Source organism: Vombatus ursinus, unplaced genomic scaffold (assembly GCF_900497805.2).
Source record: "Vombatus ursinus unplaced genomic scaffold, bare-nosed wombat genome assembly UNPS02014839.1, whole genome shotgun sequence".
Lineage (NCBI taxonomy): Eukaryota > Metazoa > Chordata > Mammalia > Diprotodontia > Vombatidae > Vombatus > Vombatus ursinus.
Window position 1 is genome coordinate 6,656,100 of NW_020954617.1, and position 23,578 is coordinate 6,679,677.

General features: G+C 37.8%; 1 protein-coding gene across 2 annotated transcripts in view; it reads right to left on the reverse strand.

Moving 5' to 3' along the window:
- UBE2H (ubiquitin conjugating enzyme E2 H) overlaps nucleotides 1-23,066 on the reverse strand; it is a 152,710-nt gene extending 129,644 nt beyond the window's left edge. The window contains exon 1 of one of the 2 annotated variants that reach the window (XM_027840130.1): nucleotides 22,916-23,066. In XM_027840130.1, coding sequence (XP_027695931.1) covers nucleotides 22,916-22,968 — 53 coding nt within the window. In that variant the 5' untranslated portion in view covers nucleotides 22,969-23,066. The remainder of the gene's footprint in view (nucleotides 1-22,915) is intronic. The other variant, XM_027840131.1, reaches the window with a different exon arrangement.
- Nucleotides 23,067-23,578: the final 512 nt, after the last annotated feature.

Genomic DNA, 23,578 nt, shown 5'->3' on the forward strand with positions numbered 1-23,578 from the left:
ATTTTACAGATGAGGAAGCTGAGGCAAACAGGGTTCAGTGACTTGCCCAGGGTCACACAGCTACTAAGTGTCTGGGGCCAGAATTTGAATTCAGGAAGAAGAGTCTTCCTGACTCCAGGCCCAGCATTCTATCCACTGTGCCACCTTTTAATCATTAGAAGATTGTTTCTTACATAAAGTCCAAATCACCGTGAGCTAAAGCACCCCCAGTTCCTTCAACGCCTTCTCACATGAGGTGATCTTAAGTGCTCCCTGTCTCTTCAACCATCCTGATTGCTCTCCTCCACTCTCTAGCTCAGAAATGAACATAAAACTCCAAATGTGGTTTGAACAGGGAAGAATACTGTGGGTCATCAAATCCCTGGTCCTGGACCCAGTTGGTCTTAATGCAACCTGAAGGAACATTAGATTTTCTAAGTAGCTACTTATATTGGGCTCATAGTCCCCTAAAACCTCTAGATCTTTTTCAGCCAAGCTGCTATTTCAGCCAAGCCTCTACCAGTTTATAATTTACGTTTCTTATTACATATCTGAATCAGCAACGGATGGAACCAATTATTAGGACTCATGATGGTTCCCACAAAGCTAAGAGGTGGCTAATGAAAGGCAGAGCCTTAGGGGAATAAATAGGTCAGTGGAAAGCCAGAGCAAGAAGGAAAAAAAACATTTTAGGAGATAACAAGTTTATATTTTCACATGTTTCTGTGGGATGAGAGTTATGAAGCCTTGCACATTTTATTTACAAAGAGATAGAATTCTTATTAGCATGAGTCATGGATACCATGCAATTCCCCATGTTCCTACTAACCATCTCACATATTCAGCAATATGCCAGGTATAAGTAGCCTGTTGGTTTTCCAAATTTAAATGCTTCTGTGGCGTTTTTTTTTGTTTTACTCTGTAAACAGTAATGTTACCACATAGTTATAAAGTACATATCTGAGGAGGTAATATTACCTTCATAATTATCTTAACCATCTTAATGCAAAAATTTCAGGGATTAATCCATTTCCTACCGAAACCTGATAAAGTTACACCTTGCATTATTGCAACCTCTTTTTGAAGCTCCATATATCCAGTTTCCCTTGGAAGACTTTCTAGATTTGACCTAAATGACAAATTAAAGGGAGACATAGCTTAAAAAAAAGATTTGGTTAGATATGAAGATTTATGAATATCATCGGTCCTTGGTCCTTTTCAATTCTCAATTGTCTATCATATCAAGTAACAAATAACCATTCCTTCAATTTCTTGCCAATTTCACCCTTACTTCTATCCTCTTTTCTGGCAAGACAAATCGATTTGCAAAACCTAGTCTCCTTTTTCTGATCCTCACTCAATCTAAATTTCCCATTCCACTTCATCCTTCATTCCATCAACCTAAAAAAATCTGCTTTTCTATGTCCTTCCAGGCTTAAAGCAGTCTGTTAAAAACCATCTCCTCCATTTTGCATTTGTATACTCTTTGTAACCTACATTATAGTACTATCATCTTCCTTTTGTAAAGAAGTTAACTGAAGTTTAGGGTCCCAGTTAGCCAGAGAACTTGGTTATCTCTTGATTCTAAACAGAGACCTCTTTAAGAGACTACAAAATCTCTTACATTTATTAATAAAAGGCTTATTTTCTATCCCTATTACTCCTATCCTCACAAAACTACTTGGAACAAAATGCTAGTAATGCCAAGGCTCAGAAAAAGCAAATTTGAAATCTACCATTTCTCAACCTCAAGTAAACAATTAGTAAAATAAGATTTCAAATACTCTTCATCATTTTTCAGAATGCTACCCAGTGTAAGACTTCTCTCAAAGCCTGTAATACATCTGTATGTTGAACAATAATAGGACTCACTATGTTCCTATTAAGTATGTGTTTAAATAGAAAAAAGACATTTCAAGTACAATAAACAAAACTAATATTAATCTTCCATTTTGTCCTGGAAATCTAAATTCATATTAGAGCTCAGACATTCTTGTTTGGGATACAGGTATCTGATGTATAAATGAAATATTCTAACAATGAGTTTATTATAAATGAGTTACATTCAACTCACTAGCTCACTAAAAATACTATTTGATATAACATTCTGTAGCCAGAGAGCTTGAATTGTGAGCCCATTTATTTTTCTTTCCTCCCAAATAAAACTGACATTAGCTTGCTGTGCTAAAAAAAAAAAATCTTAAGTTATTTTACAAGAATTGCTGTCCTGTCACACCAGAGAAACTATAGCACAACTTGGTGTCTGTATGTTCAGATTGAAAAATTTTTTCCCCAGTGTAATTATGCCAGAAAGTCTATTATTCCTCTTCTATAATGAGATATGATTAGTGGAGAGTTTAAATTACTTGTAATTTGCTCGTAATTCTCGAAGTTAGCAATTTCTCCTTAGTCTAGCAATGACTAAAAAAGCCAAAAAAGGAATGAGGCAAAAAAAAAAAACCTGAATGGTCTATAGGATAAGAAAACTCTTAAAAGGTACTAATAATAACAGAATGGGACAAAATGACACAAAGTGGAGATTAGATTGAACAGTCATCTTCAGAAGTGAAATCTCATACTGAATTCAATCTCTAGGGATATGGGAATACAAATAGAAAGAGAACTGATGATAAGAAAAAGAAATTTTTGACATTTTTAATGACATGCCTGCATCAGCAATGGCCTATGTATCAAAAGACATACTAACATTTGCAAACAACTAAGAGATGGCTAATAAGTTGAAGGAAAGGACTTAGCAGGGAAAATTAAGTCAATAAGCAGAGCAATAAGGAACCACACACATAGCCACTTTTATGGGAGATAAGTTTGTATCTTGAGATCTGTCTGTAAGCTGAGTTATGAAACCTAACATTTCATATACAATCCATTTTCAAATTTTTCTATATTCCTATTCAGTCTACATTAGCCAATTTCACTGCATTAGAACGGTCACAAAGGCCAAATACACAGATACTTACAAGCTAATAGAAAGAATTTCTGGACTGTTTCTATTTATACTTCTATTCCCCAATCTAATGTTAAAGCTAGCTTTCCTGTCTTGATTTCTTGTTATCTGAATACAGAAGCATGTTTTACATTTTACAAATGTTAGAATTCCACAAATCTTTTATTTCACATCAGAGCAGTTAAGCTCAAACATCTTCATGTGCTAATATAAAGGCAGAAGGCCTTGAAAATAGATGCTTAACCCAAAACAACGTATTACATTTGCTATTCTTTGTTCCTTTGGACACTGGCCAGAAAAGGACTCATTTCAACACTTTCATAAGATACTTCATCTAAGTAGGTACACTAGTTTTCCAACTTCCTAATTCCTATGTATATGTTTTAATGAGCTGCTGTAGCAAAAAAAAAAAAAAAATTACCACCTGGTAATAAACCCCTCCAAACATGACTTTGCCAGTTCTGGGATGACAGACACAATCTGTCACCTATATGCTAAATCTTTTCAGTTTGGTAACACCTGTCATAATTTGCGCTCTGATGACATAGCTTTGAGAAATCTGGGTCACTTCCATACTACAATAAGGGGTCAGATGTGAGAAAGACAGGGTCCAAGACAGAGAGACAGCAAGAGAAAGAGTAAGAAAGACAAAGGCACAGGCAGAGGGAGACAAAGACACACACACACACACACACACACACACACACACACACATACACACACACAAAGTCGAAGCAGATAGAGAGAAAGAGAGATCATGATAGCACACAGATTCATTCATTTCAGTTGTTCCTTTCAAAATCTCTCCTAGATCACAGTGACCATTTAAATGGACCGCAGAAAAGGTTCCTTTCATGTCTCAATTATTTTCCTACCACATAATATTAATCAACAAACATTAATCAATCAGTTACTCTGTGCCAGACACTAGGGAATATAAAAAAGACAATGTAACAATCTCCACCTTTAAGGACCTAAGATTTTTGTCAGTGTGGGTTCTGCCTCTATCCACATCATTGTTCTTATTCTTCATTTCAGTTGTGTTCAACTCTGTGACCCGAATTTGGGGTTTTCTTGGCAAAGATACTAGTGTGGTTTGCCAGTTCCTTCTTCAGCTCATTTTACAAATGAGGAAGGTAAGGTAAACAGAGTTCAGTGACTTGCTCAGGGTCACACAGTAAGTGTCTTCCTGACTCCAGGCCTGCCACTCTGTGCCACCTAGCTGTTCCCACCTAGCTGACAAACATTTTGATACATTTTGATACCATTTCAATGAACTACAATGGCTAAAAAGCAACCTAATAAGTTCTGTTACTATTAATCTCTCAATTTGACAAGAGAAGAAACTGCTAAAGTTGAGCAGTCTTTCCTAAACAGGATCTTGATAACATCTTTAAACTTGGATAAATTAAGCTATTGTGACAACAAAAAAAAATCTGTAAATAGTATTTAAAAACAAATCTATTAAAGCTTAAGACAACTATATTTTACAATTACAAGACAGGTATTATCATTTATAGATCCTATGACAAATGGATTGTCTACACAGACAAAAAAAGGTAAACTATAAAACTATATCCTATGCACTGCAAAAGCCAAATCCGTATCAGCTACAATAATAAAGTGGTGGCCAATTACCAGAAAAATAGAAAGCTTTTTTTAAATGCCTGAGCTAGGTATTTTTTTCTGTTCAAAAATTACATATAGGCTTTATGAAAACCCAGTTAAATCTGCTCTACAAACCAGGGGCAGGAAACTCATGCCAATTAAATCCATTTGGGCTCAGGTCCCAAATCCACCAACTCTAGGATTCTGCCAAAGTTTAATTAATTCAGTTTCCCATCCATAAAAAATAAATTACGCTATCCCACAAAACAAGGATGTTCCCAGAATAAATGTGAACTACTAGGCTCCTCATAAGATCATAGATTTAGAGCTGGAAGAGACTTTAGAAGTTATCTAATCCAAATCCTTCACTCAACAAATAATTAGGACCTATCATGTGTACACAAGATATTGTATGAATCAGACACTATGAGATATTTTTAATAAAACTGCATATGAAGCTTAAAATCTAATTAGAGTGAGAAAATACATATATATGCAAATAATAATACAAGATAACACATAACATGCCATAAAGGTACAAAGTGAGTCAAATTTAGAATACAAGTCATTCCCCAATTGATAAATAGTCAGAATTTTAGATTAACTTTAACTTCAGAAGAAATTAAAGTTATCTATAGGTATATGAAAAAATGCTCTAAATCACTACTGATTAGAGAAATGCAAATTAAAAGAACTCTGAGGTATGTTGGAGAAGATGTGGGAAAATTAGATGTGGAAAAAAATTATTGTTGGTGGAGTTGTACACTGAACCAACTATTCTGGAGAGCAATTTGGAACTATGTCCAAAGGGCTATAAAAATGTGCATACCCTTTGACCTAGCAATATCACTTCTAGGCCTATATCCCAAAGAGATCATAAAAAATGGGAAAAGGACCCACAAGTGCAAAAAATTTATAGCAGCTCTTTTTGTGGTGGCAAAGAATTGGACGTTGAGGGAATGCCCATCAATTGCAGAATGGCTGAACAAGTTGTGGTATATGAATGTAATGGAATACTATTACTCCATAAGAAATGATCAGATTTCAGAAAAACCTGATGCTGCGTAAAGTGAGTAGAACCAGGAGAACATTATACACAGTAACAGTACCACCGCACAATGACCAACTTTGATAGACTTAACTCTTCTCAGCAATGCAATGGTCTAAGACAATTCCAAAAGACTCATGATGGAAAATGTTATTCACATCCAGATAAAAAGTTGATGGAATCTGAATGTAGATCGAAGCATACTATTTTCTTTTTTTTCTCTTTTGTTCTGATTCTTCTTTCACAACATGACTAATGTGGAAATACATTTAATATGATTATACATGTATAGCCTATATCAGATTGCATGCCATCTTGGGAAAGGGGGAGGTGAGGGAGGAGGAAAAAATTTAGAACTCAAAATCTTAGAAAAGTGAATGCTGAAAACTAAAAATAAAATAATTTACTTTTTAAAAAAAAGTACAAAAAGTTGCTGGTTGAGAAGACAAAGCGATTACCTCTAGCAAAGTAGGAAAAGGTCAGGCTTCATGAAGATGGCTTTTTGGTCTGGGAATTGAAGGACAAAGCACAAGAACTGGATGTATTATACTTGGATAGAAGGGTATTCCAAATACAAGTCATTCTCCAATTGATAAATGGTCAAAGGATATGAAGAGGCAGTTTTCAGATTAAGAAAAGTAATGGTATCTGCAGTTATATGAAAAAATGCTCTAAATCACTATTGATCAGAGAAATGCAATTTAAAACAACTCTGAGGTACCACCTCACTCCTATCAGATTGGCTAACATGACAAAACAGGAAAATGATAAATGCTGGAGAAGATGTGGCAAATGCATTGTTGGTGGAGTTGTGAACTGAACCAACCATTCTGAAGAACAATTTGGAACTAGGCCCAAAGGGTTATAAAAACGTGCATACCCTTTGATCTAGCAATACCACTTCTAGGTCTATATCCCAAAGAGATCATACAAATGGGAAAAGGATGCACATGTACAAAAATATTTATAGCAGCTCTTTTTATGGTGGCAAAGAATTGGAAATTGAGGGGATGCCCATCAATTGTGGAATGGCTGAACAAGTTGTGTTGAGTGAGCAGAACCAGGAGAACATTGTACACCACAACAGCCACAATTTGCAATGATTAACTTTGATAGACTTAGCTCTTCTTAACAATTCAAGGATCCAAGACATCTCCAAAGAACTCATGATGGAAAATGCCGTCCACATCCAGAAAAAGAATTATGGAGTCTGAGTGCAGATTGAAGCATATTATTTGCTCTTTCTCCTTTTTTTCCTCTCTTTTTGTTTGTTTCTTCTTTCTTGTGTTTCTCCCATTGGTTCTAATTCTTTTTTACAACATGACTAATGTGAAAATAGGTTTAATATGAATGTATATGTAGAGCCTATATCAAATTGCACACCATCTTGGGGTGGGGGAAGGGGAGACATGGGGAGAAAATTTGGAAATCAAAATCTGTTGAAGTGAAAGTTGAAAATTAAAAATAAATATATTTTAAAAAAAAAAAGGAAGGGAATCCCAATAAGAAACAAGAGTCTAAGAAAATAGTCATCCCATGGCTGGATCAAAGCACAGCAGTAGAACCAAATGCACAGCTCTGAAAGCAAGCTAGGGGAATGTGAACTTTGTTTTTAATCAACAGGACTTGATATGCCATACAAAACTAAAGGAAACATGAAGTGCCATACCAACCCCACCTCATTTTATAGTGGAGGAAGCCAAGGAACAGAGAGGTGTTCATGGTCACACAGGAAAAAAGCATCAGGGGCAGGCAGCTAGCTGGTGCAGCGGATAGAGCACTGACTCTGAAGTCAGGAGGACCTGAGTTCAAATCTGACCTCAGACCAAACACTTGACACTTACTAGCTGTGTGAACCTGGGCAAGTCACTTAACCCCAATGCCTTAAAAAAAAAAAAAAAGAAAGAAAGCATCACAGATTATTTGAAGGGTGAGAGTCCAGGGTCAGTGTCTTCTGCTGTGCACCACTCTGCCTCTCCTTGGGCTGATAATAGTGAGTTAATGAAGAAACATGCTATGCAATATGAATAACAGAAGAGAAAGGAGAGCATGATGGAAAGATCTGCTCAATGGGACAGCAGTAACTGCTTGGTCCTGAGTGTCCTTCTTCTCAAAGGTGTAAAAGATCCCTGGTAGGAACAAAGATTTAAAACCAGAAAGGATTTTGGAGATCACTTAGTCCAATGAAGAGGCTGAGGGCCAGTGAGAATGAGGTGAGGAGACACACTGAGAGGAAGAAGATCCAGGGTCTGAACTCCCAGTCTCAGATTCAAGAGTCAGTGCTTCTTCCACTCATCACGCTGCCTTTCAGACAAAGGAGAAATCGCCAGGAGCCCTGAAGCAGCCCCAGAGGTGGGCAGCCCCCAAAAGTAATGAAAAGAAAGAAGTAATAAAGCTGTATAGTCAAGGCCTGACTTGCTCTAGGAGGGCCTCATGTGGGCCTCCTGTGTCTTGTCACTGATTTCTACTATGTAAATCAAGGCGGTAGTATTAAAGATCAAAGGTCTGATTGACACCACCAGAGTTCCCAGATTGGCAAGCATACCAGCTTTAAGATTTCTCTGACCTACATTACTTCCTCACATTCATCTGTAAACAAGAACCCTGTTCAACAGATATGGAGCTAGAAGAAAGGAATCTTTGAGATTATCTGGTTAATTCTTCTTATTTTACAGATGAAAAAACTCATTATACATTTAAAGGTCCCAGATGTCAAATGATTTGCCCACGGTCCAATAGAGGGAGCAGCAGACTCACTCATGTCCTTTCCACTACAATGGAAAGTGTTCTTTCCACTACACCATAAAGTTTGCTGCTCCTCTGATATATTTAGTTTGTCCAGGATGCTGCCCCTCTGCAGGAGGGGAAGAGGGAGTTTCACCAAATAAAGGAAGCAGAAAATCAAGGACTGAATGGAAATCAGGAAACAAGGGTGTCTCTCACAATTTAGAGACAAACTAGGTGGCAAAGCAGGGAGAACGCCAGACTTGGAGTTAGGAAGACCTGAGTTCAAATCCAGCCTCGGACACTAGCTATATGACCCTGGCAAGTCACTTAATCTCTCTGCCTCAATTTCCTCAACTGCAAAATGGAGATAATAATGGTACCGAGGTCCCAGGGTTGTTGGGAGCTCAAATGAGATACTAATTATAAAGTGCTTCTTCACTAACCTTAAAGGGCTACATAAATTCTCATTATAATTTGGCACGCCCATTTTTATATTCTGAATACTTTTCTATCAAATGAAAAAGCAAATCTAATTTTGCTTACTAGTTGCACTTGTATTTAGCCATTATCCAGAAAACCAAAACTAAATGATATGTAATTATAATGACCAAGTTTGTTCCAAAAAGAGTAAAGAAGATGCACCTTCTTCCATTCTTTGAAAAGGTGGAGAACACTTGTATATATAATATTATCTCAGTTGGTGTGTTCATTAGTTTTGCTGATCTTTTTTTCCCATTCTCTTTTTTTATTCTTTGTTACAAGGGATAGATCACTGAAGAGGGGAGTGGCATATTTGAAAATGAAGGTGATATAAAAACAAGATATCAAAAAATTTAAAACTTAAAATCAGATTCAGCAGAATTTTAAATAAAGACATCCAACTGCCTCAACTAGCAATTATATAGTTTAAACTACTTTGGAAATGTGTAATACATTTTAGAAATATATTCATCAGAAATGTGGTTTTTTTGTGTTGTCTGAATAAAGTTTCAGTTACCTAGAAAATTCACTTATACACAATACCTTATTCCCCTGGTAGAAATTTTCTATTTTCTGGACAGATCGACATTTTCATTAATAGTTTCAATAAAACAGATACAGGGACACAAAAGCATAAAATGATATAATGATAAAAAAATAATACTTAGAAAATGTTTATAAAAAATTTCATATGGATAGAGATAATAAGTTCTCATTGGAATTAGCATAGAATGAGAACATAGACCTCTCCCTAATCTAATTAATCCTAAGAGAAATCAACAAGGAATTTATATGTGGGCATTTTTTTCTAAGATCCCTTCCTATTTTAAAATTCTATGATTCCCAGAGTAATATGAAGCAAATAAAATTATGCCTTTGTCACCTTTAATGGAAAGACCCAAATAAAAGGTAACCTTCATCTCATATACAAAGTATTATACATGTACTTCAATCAAATGTGAGAAATTAAACTGCCCATGAAACTAGCTAAATATAGAAACAAATCTAAAAGATATGTATGGCTCCTGGGCACCAATGGCTTATACACTACTCTGAAATGAAGGTATTAGGAACTAAGAGCTCATACCTTATTAATTTATATCGATTTTATATAGCATTAAGGGGTTCAAATATCAAGTTTTTTAAATGATGGAAACATCAGAATACCCTGTTAAGAACATAAATGATTCTCTTTTTAAAATAATTCATGCGGTTTAAAGAACTGTATGAAACTGTTTAAGAAACAAAAATATCTACAGATAGAAACTGGCATAACTTCATTCTAAGAACTGAAATTTCAAGGACATTAAAGTTTCTAACTTAATCCACCTTAGATACTTAACAGTTTAAGAACCAAACCAAAATCCAATACTTTTTTTCCTCTACAATATTGAAAATCTTAAGATAAAGTTGTTAAAGCATGGAAGTATAATTTTTAATGAAGAAGAACTGAGCTCTAACAAATGAGGTCCTTAAGGCTTTGGGAAATTTATTATATCATCCTCAATTTAATGTATAAAACAAAGACCAAAAACTCTACTTTGATGGACACATTTAACAGGATACATTTTGAAAACTGAAAACTATTTTCTTGGCTTAAACAACCATTCCACTGTATACTGGTTCAAACTTATGTTAATATAATAACTACAGCAGCATTATATAGCACTTCAAAGGTCTGAAAAGCACTTTACAAATACTACCTCATTTGACTTTCATAAACAACACTGGGAGTTAAGCGCTATTATTATCACAAATTTACAAATGAGAAAACTGAAAAAGAGAGAGGTTAAGTGACTTAACCCTGTGATTCCCCCTCCCCCCCTTTTTTTGGAAGGAAATCAGAGTTAAGTGACTTGCCCAGGGTCACACAACTAACTAGTATGTGTGTGAGAACAGGGCAGCTAAATGGCACTGTGGAAAGAGCACTGGCCCTGACGTCAGGAGGATCTGAGATCAAATCTGGCCTCAGACCAAACACTTGACACTTAATAGTTGTGTGACCCTGGGCAAGTCACTTAACCCCAACTGCCTTAAAAAAAAAAGTCTCTAAAAAAAAAAAGTGTGTGAAACTACATTTGAACTCATACCTTCCTGACTCCAGATCTAGCACTCTAGCTGCCTAATTTAATCTGTTTAAAATACCTGACAAAGGAGGACTGGGACAGCAGGGAAAGAGGTTGCCTCTTCAGTTTCTGTTATACCAATAACATAAATACTGGTATGCTTAGCACCAAGCAGGATTTATGACCTAACACACTCTTACTATATTTCTTTCCTCTATCTACTACACACCTTATGAAAAACCTGTGCCTTCTGAAGAAATTAATGACAAAATTCAGTCTATTACCAAGAAATGACAAAATACTAAGAGATAAATCATTTTGAATTCATCTTTTAATCTCTTTTTTAGCAGATTAATAGACATGTCAGATTGAGGTTATTTCAACAGTTTTCAGGTACACTATAACTATTAAGAAATAAGACTAGGGGCAGCTAGGTGGCACAGTGGATAGAGCACCGTCCCTGAAGTCAGGAGGGCCTGAGTTCAAATTCGGCCTCAGATGAAACACTTGACACTTACTAGCTGTGTGACCCTGGGCAAGTCACTTAACCCCAAGTGCCTAAAAAAAAAAGAAATAAGACTAATTCAAGCTTATAAAGGAAAAGCTATTGTATTACTTTATAGCCAAGTCCCTTTTCTATATCAAACAACAAATGGTTGACTTAATCTTTTAATGAGAAACAATACTGCCAGGAGCTGTCACTTTTTCAGGAGCTTTCCCTTTTTAACTAATACTGAAGGCCACAAAAAGTCTAAGGAAAATTCTTAGTATGTTACCTCCACAGACGTAATGCTTATTACATTCAGGCAACACCTACTGCTTTTTAATATCACTCTTTGTATTTTTAATACTTTTAATACTGTATTTTCAAAGTGCTACAGATAAAGGTTATACTTGCCAAAATTTAAGGTCATCATTTCAGAGCTTTGAACGGCAGTGCTATGACAAAGCCTTCAAAAAGTGATGCCATCCAAGAAACAATTAAATATCTGCTCCCCAACAAAGGAAAACTACCTGATTAAATGGGAAATATTAAAGACATGAAGCATGATTTGTGAATTATCAGATCAATTTTACTGGCCAGAATAGTAAATTCTTAGTATAACAGAATATTGTATTTGGGATTAGGAAAATCTGAGTTCTAACCCAACCTCACACTTACTAGCTGTGTGACCAAGGGAAATCACAACCTCTCTGAGGTTAGGTGGCATTCTAAAATGTATCCACTAAGTTACAGACCAGGAGGGAATCCTCACACACATCAATGACATACGGATGTGGTTGGAATGACCATGGGACTAGAAACTGGAAAATGGATCCTAGTTGAGGATCTGTCATTTGTCAGCTGTAGCAAATCACTTATCCTCTCAAAGGCTCAGTTTCCTCATCTGCAAAAGGAGAATACCTGCCTCTTTTCCCCTTGAACATAAGACACTACAAATTATGACTTCAAAAGATCATCAGTAATATTATTACCAAGTATATTAATACTTCATAGTATTCATGAAATAGTTCTTTAATAATCATATCTTTAACAATCAAGGCTGGCATTTTTGTAGTAGCAAAGAACTGGAAACAAAGTAGATACCACTTAACTGCTAAATTCAAAGGTTTTTTTCTGTATCCCATCTCATTAAAGAACCATATAGAACCTTAATCTTTATCATGAACGCCAGTCCCCAATACATTCGCAGAGTCTAACATTTATACCTGGAATGAAGTCCCAATTCATCTTTGCCTTTTGGAAGCCTTATCCTTCTCCTTCAAGGCTGACATCAGGAGTCCTCCATGCTACCTTCCTCATTCCCCAACATAGATCCCCATATAAAAGTGTCCTTCCTCCTCAGGTTTGGAACTGTCTGTCCTCTTCACTCTCTATCTTATATTTTATGATAATATATGTAAAGTGCTTTGTGAACCTTAAAGCACTATAAAATATTAGCTATTATTATTGTAATACTTGTCTATATAACTGCTGGTCTTAACAGCAGAATGCAAACTACTTAAAAGCACGGATGATTTTGTTTTTATCTCTGGTGCCTAGCAGGTAGTAGGAACTTAATAAACCTTTGCTGAATTCAACTCAAATATTTTAACTACTCTGTGCTGACATTATGACATTTATCATCATGGGTAGTAATCTTGTGATTTTTAAATTTGGAGAGATTCAAATTCAAAAGTTCAGTAATGTCACATCACCAAAAAACTGAGGATAAACAAAACAGAAGGCAGCTCAAATGTCTGTGGAAGATCTAACCTTCTTGTGACTTTATTTGTTGCTACTAAAGGCAGCAAACCAAAAACTTCTTAATATTCATATGAAATACATGCTGAGAAATACTGAGACTATTCCTCTTTCCCTTCCATGGGCAACCAGAGTGAAGAGTGAATTTTGGTTACAAAGGAAGCCTTCTAATATGAAGGCTAAAGTATAATTCAACAAAGAAAAGGTCAGACAGAAATATAACCAACCTAAACAATTAGACACTTCAGAATCTGAATTTCATAACCACAAAAGACAACAGAATCAAAATCACAGGCTGGAAATAACTACCATTGCTTTCATTACTTCTCAGATATCATTTAATACATTAACTACTTAACATCAGAATGGCTAGCCTGAATTTTTTATATGTACAACATGAATATAAAAAGGTTTTTGCAGTATTACAGCAAAGCAAAATAGTTCAGGCTTGAGGAAGACAAGTAGAATTTGGACTTCAAACTACCGTCAAAGAAGTACTCAATTTGATACTATTTTTAATTTTATGTGACTGAAAAGCACTGAGGCATTTAATAAAATGTCTTAGATAAATATTAGATTCTCAAAAGCCCTTGAGATCCCACTCCCCTTCAAAGAAAGATTTTTTTTATCAACCTAAGACCACTTTTATCAATATAAATTATCTTATCCCTATTTGCTTAGATTTAGAGGCACCATCAAAGAAGTGGAACACTTACTACTTGCCAGAGATAAATGGTACAAATTGGAAAATATAGTCATTCCACCTGCTTGTAAAGAAACTAAGTTTGGGAGAAAAAGCAATTCTTTCCAAATGATAATCAGGTTACCTGTTACAAAACACATTGCTATGAAAAAATAATGACAAAGATATAACTAATCTCTCACAAATTCAAGAGAAGTAGCTTATGTCTTCTAACCCAACAGCACATACAACAAAAGACAAAGACCGGAAAAAAAGTGTTCACAAGAAACTCGGGTAAACATTGAATCACTGAATACACATATACTCAAATATATGTCCTCATTTGATATTCAAAGTTATGTCATTCAACAGCTGCCTTTCTTTACTGCCAAGAAAATGGGCAACTATCCAGATAATTAGACTAAAGAACACACTCAGATGTACTTCCTCTCCTTCCTCTATTCCTTGAGAAACTAGTGTTTTAACACAGAGGATCCAATTTGGAGTGGAGGCGGGATAGAAGGGAGATAGAATGTTTTCCCTTCTTTAAAAAAAAAAAATCCAGCTTTGGCAACAACATTAACACAGCTTTTATAAAGTTAACAAATGTGAGGAATATCAAATTTTTATTACAGTCCTATTAATGCTCCACCCATCTGACAACTGTTTTAGGTCCACTAATTTAAAATTTAAATTTAAATTTTTTTTAAAGAACAAAATAAGAGCTAAAGTCCCCTTATAGGAAAGTGCTTTGTCATTTTAAAAAGCAGCTTCTTCCCACACTGATGGTCTTTGCCTTCAATAGTTGAGAAGAAACAATCCATTTTTAAAATCCAAAATGTGTTGGTTTTCAAGATATTTCAGAAGCAACTCTTCTGCTTGGTTTGCATTAATAAGCTGACCAAAAAAATGTATATAGGTAAAATAAAACTAATGGTCACTTATTATTGAAAAAAAAATTAAAGCCAACAACCCTGCTCCCTTCTTTACAGTGAGGGGGGGAAAAATGGGCTGAAATTTCAAGCTCCAGGCTATTTAACCAATGGAATATTCTATTTTATTCAAAGAGTAGTTTCTAGAATTTGCAAAACAGTCTTAAATCCAGTAAAATAAGAAAATAACTGACTTGAATGTATCAAAAAGGGAAACCTAATGCTCATAAAAGCTATCCTATGGGAAAATACTACAATGGAAAATAAAGGTTACCTGTATGTTGAGTCTCTACATCCATTAAATCTACTTTTCAGAGGTTGTCAAGTGATTCCAAGTTGATAAAAAAAAATTAAACAGTTGCTTTTTTCACATAATACCACATTCAGTTGAACTTTTCAATACATTATGTGGCATTTGGTATTTTTTAGACAAAGTCACAGAGAGCCTAACTGTTTTTAAACAAATGTACCAGAGCTGACCAAAGCCATGCCTGGTTATTTGGTTTCTATTTTATAACAACTCATCTGAGATTTTATTAATAAAGGAAATACAATTCTATGAACCTAGAAAGATAAGATCTTCCACCTAATTAACAATGTATATGGTTTTATCCCACATACACATATGATTTCATGTAAACTGAGAAACATATCTTTATTATGTTGGTCAAATAATTCAAAAGGTCGTGTCAAAAGGAGTTGTCTTCCAATCCCTCTTCTTAGGGACACATGGCAAAATAAGGGAAAAGAAGAAACGATAGCCAGCAGTCAATCAATAGATTAAGCAGCCCTTCAAAACCTATTATCTTCTGCTCTGTTCAAGAGTGTCCCAGTAGAAAACTATTACTATAAAAGCAGACCAAGTCCTATCTCTGAAGCACACGCATCTAAGTCTCAGCTTCCAAGAACACCACTGCCACAACAACCTCAAGGTCTACACTTGGATCCAAACAAACTGCCTTAGAAGAGTGTCTCACTCCAATTTACCAAGCTAAGATTTCCCGTGGCTACTAACAAGATTTTAAGTCACACTCATATATCTATGTATAAATAGGAAATGTACACTGATAACATACAGCAGGAAATAAGATGACATTAACTAATTCAACAATTCTTAATTAAAAGTTTACTACTCACAAAGTACTGAGCTTTAGTACCTGCCTTCATCATTAAATATCAATGTCTACTAACCTATCAACCCATAAGATATCAGGAATGCTTTTTTTAAATCCCTGATATTACACAAGAGTGAATTACATATGGAAGAAAATGTGAAAATTGGGACTGGAAAATATTAAAATATCTCCCTTATAATTCCTCCAGTCTGTTTCTGGCTCTGTAACTGATCTGTTCTATACTGTCAATGTTATTTCATCTCTTCAGCTCTCCCCAACCCATTAAAGAAAAGGGAGGGAAAGGAAAAGGAAAAGGGAAGGCAGGGTCAGGGGCATGGAAAAGGAAAGAATATAACTGCCTGCCACAAGAATAGTGGGGAAAATTTTTGAACTGCTCAGTACTTGCCTGCAAATGCTATCTAAATTTAAATCATACACATGCATATAGGTAGACAAACAGATAAGATCAATAAACACTACATTAAAAATATAGACAGAAAACAATGAAAATACTATTTACCTTTTTGGAAAGATGTGTAAATCTAAATTCTCTCCCTGGTAAATATAAAAACAATGTGATTTGTAAAACGTAAAAGTAATGGGGGGAAGGGAAGAGCAAGAGAAAAGTAATGCTTATTAATTGCAAAAAAGTAAAATAGAATAAACTTTTTTAAAAGTAATTTGATTCTGATTTTATTATGCTTCCAATTAATAAAAAAAATGGTCAAAAAGGCTCCAAATTTTAAAAACCCATCTTAATTTTTAAAATAAACATACATAGTACTTTGGCAGCAGATACCAAAAACAAATATTGTACTGACAAGGTAATCATTGCTTTGGAGCCATACTTTTCCACAAGTTATTAAATGGCTACAAATTAAAGCAATGACAGTTTAATGACAACCAGAATTTCACCTGTGAATCAAATATGGAACCCAATCTGTGAAAATCAAATTCAGGCTCCCACATTACTCCAGATTTTGCCAGAGATTGGAATATTTAGACCATTAATTCATTTAGGCCAACAATATATTAGTCAGGCACTTTAACAAGTACCCCACTGCCATCAGCCCCAATTTATTGATCTTCATCACTTCTACCATAACAGACATAGGGAACATAGGTACTAAGGAAATTCAGCAGAACAAGAATGTAGATTTAAGACAGGAAGGAGCCATAGAGAACATTTATTCCAAACACCTCATTTTAAAGATTAACAAACCAAGGACCAGAGAGGTAAAATGATTTGAACTCCAGTCTTATTCCAGATCCAATTCTCTTCCTTTCTCACTACAAGATGTCAGAATGACGGTTTCCAATTTATTTGTTAGTCTAGTAACTAACGAGTCAACCAGTCTGAAAGGATATTAACTAGAACATACACTGGAGGTACTAAAAGTTTTTTAAAACTTGTTTTAATCTAAGTGCCTACTACAGGGAAATTTGCATGAAAAACTCCTTTTTCAAACCCAAAATTCAATGGTTCTAGCAATCAGAAATTCTAGTCAACAAAACAAATACTAAAATAAACTGAAAACATAATCCAGTATTTTTGCACAAAATACACAATCACAAGATGATCAATACAGCATATAAACCAGACTATTAATAGCATATACACCAGGTTGGTTTTTATGGTTCACATTTGCAGCAGTTTTTTTTCCTGAAAGCTGAATTTTTAGACATGGGTGTGACTTACTAGAACTGCAGGAATCAGATGGCCTAAAGCTGTGAATGCTTACTCATGTGGGTCCCTGTTTAACCAAGATAACTACCAGCATGTTATTTTTGTCACCAAAATCTAAGCTGAGAAGACAAACTCTGAACATTACAAGTTACCAAATCTTTTAGTTTCAGCTAGAAGAGTGAAGATCATAAAACTGTTCCAACTTCCATCCCATCATCTCACTAAAATAGAGACCACAGGAAATGGAAGCCAAACCACAGGTTCCCAATTGATACTTGAGCTGATTAAAAGATTACAGAATTGTCTACTCTTCAAGTGCATAATGAAGTGTAACAAAAGTAACCAAACAACTAAATTAAGGGTGAAAACAAAAGATTAATGGCAAAACAACATAAAGTTTTTTAAAGAGGCATTTTCAAGAAAAATGCTTGCACATTTTCATTTTTGTATTTGCACTTATTTTTAAGTCAAAACAAAGCCAGAGTAAAGGTGTTCATTTATACTGACATTCAGAAATTACTAACATTCTTACCACTTCTTTTAAAATAAATTTAAAATAAAAATTATTCAAGATGTAATTGTGATGACCTTGCTTCCTTTATCACAGCATAACACAATGTTTGTTCTTTCTACAAAGATTTTTATCTGCATTACCCACATGTTATTTGCCATGAAAAGACCTATAAAACCTCAAGTATTATAAGCAACTAACTCTGAAGACCTTCTAGGTCTTATAAGTCTTACCACTACTATGTGACCCTTGGCAAGATACTTAACGTGTGCCTGCCCAAGTTTCCTCAACTGTAAAATGGGGATAATTACAGCATCTACCTCCAAAAGTTGTTGTGAGGATCAAATGACATAATACTTGTAAAGCACTTATTAGCACAGTGCCTAACACAGTAGGTGCTTAACAAATGCTGGTTCCTTCCTTTTATTCATTTGGAGTCCCGTGTACCAATGAAATAATAGGTACAGGGGGGGGGGGGCAGGAAGTATATAGATCCTATAAAGTTTTTATTGCGACCATATTAATGAATTCACTCTACAACTCTACAACACCAGCAGTTCCTTTTCTGAAACCAATTTGAAGCTTGGCAAGAGAAGTTAAATGTCTACTATGCTTTGATTATGCTGCCTCTGCATATAGTCAGCTAAACATATTTCAAGTCATGTATTCTGCTTAAGTCACTGCATTAACTTCGGAAGAGAAAACAGCCTGCTCTCAAAAGTGCCACAAAAATTTTGCTTCTAATCACTATTAGCTATGCCAACAGAAATTCCTACATAAATTCCTTTATAAATCCCCACAAACTACTATTATAAAAGAACCCCAGCTCTGGAGTTAAAGGACTTGGGTTTAAATAATGCTTTGATATTTACTCTCTATGTGACTTTGAACAAGTCACTTGATCTCCCTGGGTCTCAGTTTTTTATCTGTAAAATGAAGGTTAAATTCCATGGCTTCTGGAGTCCCTCTCCCAATTCTAGACTCATGATCCTATGATCTGTTAACTCACAAACTTTCTGAATATATTCGCCTACTTAAGTACAAATGCTGTGACATCAGATGCCCACTTATCTATTCCTTGCAAGCATTCTTTATCCTGGTGATTACTTATTCACTTATGATTTCTCCTGTTTTATGTTTTGTAAGCCTTTCTCCAGGCTCCCCCAGCCCCCTCTCTTTTGTATACAAACACACTCTGGTCATACTCCATCAGCTGTTTGGGCAGCTCCGCCCACTGCTCAGTTTCCGGGTAGTAACAGAACAGCCAATGAGCCAAGGGGAGCTGTGCCTGCGGCCTTTCGCCTGCAGACGCTTCCCCAAAACAAGCAGCTCCAGCATTTAGCAGGGGCCTCTGGTTCACAGATAAAAGGATCAGAAAGACTGTGCAACAGGGTGAGACGGTGAAAAAACCCCCACAGTCAAGGGACCTAGGTGTAACCCGAGCAGTTTGTTCCTCCACCAGGGGAAAATTTAACAGGTTATTCCTTGAGGGCAAATGGTAGGTTAAGTACAGAAAAGCCCCAGTTCTAGTATAATCTAAATAATCAGCTAGGTTTAAAACTGACATTTAAAAAGCACACTCCAGTTCTGACCCAGAAAAGCCTCTACTGGGCCGACTGGATGAATAAAGCCCCCTTCCTCTCCCCACCTGCACACACTCAAAGGCACTCCAGCGGGTGAAGGCAAGTACTGGGACAAGGACATCCCCACAGTGCTAAGAAGCAATTTAAATCGGTTTTAGGCTCCAGAGGAAGGTTTGCACAACGACCAGGAGAGAAACAATGAATGAGTCAGAGTTTCAGAACACAATCACCCAGCAAATTATTTCAGTGCATCCGTGCAAAATACTCATTCCCCAAATAACTTAGAACTAAGTCTGATCTCCTCCTACCAACCCGGTCACAAAAGAAAGATCACTGACTCCAAATGACAGAGGCCACGTCTCTGATGAACCTGTCCGAGTCATGGAAAGCAGGGGCATGAGTTACACGTCCATCCTCTTCTCTCCCTACCCCCACACCCTGTTACTTTAGTAGTACATAGGTTCCCTGCCAGGCTGTAAATCCTGGTGGCATAATTATGCCCAGGAGACATCCAAAAATGGGCTGAAACAAGAGATTGCAAAGAAAATGGGAGAAAGCACAACCCCAAGAAATCAAGGGCCAGTGGGAGTAACAAGCAAGTACATTCCTTCAGACCTATTTTTTCTACTTCCTCACTCACTGTCTTATTTTCAACACCCTCTCTTTCCTTTCCACATAATTTCACTTATTTTAGAACTGGGCTTATTTTATTTCAGCTAAATATACAAGTACATTATTTATATTCAAAAAGTGATGGCTCAGTTCGGGCCTACTGATCTCATTTAATCAGAGGAAGGAGGCCACAAAACACACAAAAAAACAAGGAGGAAGACCTAGAAAAGGTATCTGAAAAATATGAACTTCTCAATCGTGTTGTTTACGCTAGAAGGAAAAAAAAACAAACACATAGCAAAGACAACCCCTGGCTTTTAAATCCCCAGGATGTTAGGACTACTATACAAGAGACCTGTGATTTAAAAGCACCTCTGCTTTCTTTTGTCAGAAAAGAGTGAAGGTGGGGAATGAACAGGAAGCCAATGTATCTTTGTCTGTCTTTATCATCTACTAAAAATAAGCTACAAAATAAAGCCACTTACAAAAAAAAAAACTACCCTGCCCTTCTTTGTCTCACCACCTCCCCTCCACAGATGCCCCTACTCCTAAATGCGGTAATCATTCTAGATGCCACAACTACTAAATGAACAAAAGGAGCAGTCTTGGGAAGGGCTCAGGTCAAGTTGGGCCTCACCCCTTATTCCCAACCTTTTAAAAACACACATGTATATGTTTTAAGAATATGATATTGTTTAAAAAAAAAACAGCTAGAGTTCTTCCCTCCCTCCCCCCCCAACTAAATTAAACACTAGCTGAAAATTTGCATTGGACTGACAGTAACACTAAATCCAGGATAAAAATAACTCAGGTTCTGCCACAATCAGTGTCATTTCCTATTTTCTAAACAAGCCTAGAATCTGAAGCAGCTTTGTCTAAATACACACATATCCACAGTTACAAGTTTTGCTACAACCTTATGAAAAGCCTTCAACACAACTGCTATCATCCATTACACATACTCAACCTTACATCAGGGGCAGGACATAAAACAATGTCTTGGTTTACCTTTTCCCTAGAAACAATTTTATTCATTTATACATCCCCTACGCCTTTCTCTTTGTCTTTTCTCACACATACAATCCCCAAGAAACAAAAACTCAGGCCCAAACTTCTACATCTCCAGCAGCTAATCCCTAGCAAGTTCTCTGGGGTGGAGTAGGGAAAGCCACCTTCTTGTTCCTTAAAACACTATGAATAATCTCTGAATTTGACAAACATCTACCCATCCCCCACATACAAACCAAAATTTTTAATTCTACTTTAAAACTCGGCCAAGTTTTTTGATTGAATATTCAATAGTATTACCCACCCTTTACAAAAGAGATAAATCATCCAATCAAAAATAGTAATGAATAAATAAATAAATAAATGAAGGAATTCTTCAGGAGAATCCAGCCAAACTACTTGTTATATAAACAAAACCCTGCAACGGGGGGGAGTGGAGGAGAGGTGGGGAGGGGAGGGAAAGAAGGTAAACTGGACTTTTCAACTGCATTTTACCCCCCTTTCCCCGGAGGGACTAGCTGTTCTGGTCGCTTGGCTCATTTCCTCCATCCCCCACAACCTCTAAATCACCCTTTTAAAAAAAAAAACAAAAAAAAACCCTGGATTTGGCCCAGGAACCTTCGGGAATTTCTCTGGCTGAAGTCATTAAGTAAATAATAATAACCAACCACCACTACAAAAGCCCTGTCTTCAGTGCTCTTCTCAAATACAATCTAATCTCTCCAACATGTCACCCCCATTGGAGGAGGGTGTAGAAAAGGTATTATCTGAGAAGGGGCAGGTATTCCCCAAAACCCTAATCTCATGCTGTTGAGGGGTTCTCCTGCGGCGAGGAGGGGGTTATTTTGGAAAAGTGCTCCCCATTCTCTCTTCTCAGTCACATACACTTGCAGAGGACGGTGTTTGGCTTAAGCCACCGAGTACCTCTTTACAGTACTTAGTATATAAGGTAGGCTTTGTCAGAGGCAGGCAGCAAAGTGGGGTTCTCCCAGACAGCAAAGCTAAACCCGAGAAGGGGTGCCTGACAAGTATATAAATGGCTATTTTTAATTGGGGGGGGTTAGAGGACACTGCATAGAATTGAGTACTGCTTGCCTCTTTCTACTAATACAGAAAATAAGTGGGAATAAAGCAGGAAAGGGGTCATTTGGCTTACAAATATTCTGGATAGTGATTTGGGGGTTCTTCACTGAAAATAGAAAGGAACCATCCTAGGATATCCCCATCTTTGGCCCCTAAATTATACAGCTGAAAAAGAAAAGAAGGAAGACCTGTAGGGTGGGCTACTTAAGTAGCTGGGGGAAATAAGCAAAAAGCCCACCTAGTCCCAGGAGAAAAGGCCGGTCTTTGGGGGTTTTAAATCTGTAGGGGTGAGGTCATAGATATGGAGGGGGTGCAGGAAAAAGAGAGCAACGCGTATTTGGAGGGGTTGCAGTTAATGGAGGCGATGAAAGGGATTGGGAGGTGCTGAGGAGGAGCCCTAGGCACGGGGGGGGGGGGAGTCACGGACGGGGGGGGCGTTGCCCCAGGGCCCTGGTGGGGTCCCGGGGGGGGAAGGCCGGGGGAGGGGGGGGGCAGTAGGCGCCCCCCCCCCCCGCCCCCCGGACCCCAAAAAAAGAACCCACACGCCGACCCCCCCCCCCCCCCGCCACGGCCACGAAGGATACAGCTTGACCACGTCCGTGTCCATCCGCCTCTTGCCCGGGCTGGGGGATGACATGGTGTCGCCGCCGCCGCCTCTTCCCTTCCTAGGCCCGTCTGTCAGGGGTCACGGGCCCCGGGCCCCGGCGCTGTGGAGCCCGCGGCCGGCCCGGCTCCTCCTGTGGGGGCGGCAACACCCCGAGGTCCGGTCCGCTGCTGCCGCCGCCGCCTCTTCCTCCTCCCCCCGGGAGGGGAGGCGGGGGGAGACACCAGGCACCGTCCGGCTGGGGGGCTGGGGGAGCGCCCCGAGCTTCCCGGCTCTGTCTCTCTTGGGTCGTCGGCTCCGCAGCTGCTGCCCCGGCCCTGGCCCTGGCCCTGGCCCCGGCTCCGGCTCCGGCCCCGGCCCCGGCCCCGGCCCCGGCCCCGGCCCCGGCCCCGGCTCCGACTCTCCGCGCAGCGCCGCGCTGCTCCGCGCTCCGCTCCGCCTCCCCCCTCCCTCCCTAGCTCGCTCTCTCGCTGCCTCCGCCACCAGCGGCGACTCCAGCTCCGGCGGCTGCTTCTCCACCGAAGCCTCGCTCTGAGCGCCGTGACGTCACCTCTCAGTGACGTCACCTGCGGGGGCGGGGCCCCGGCTCGGCCGCCGAAAGAGAAGGGTCACCGCGGCGGCGCGCAATTTCCTAGGGGCTTTT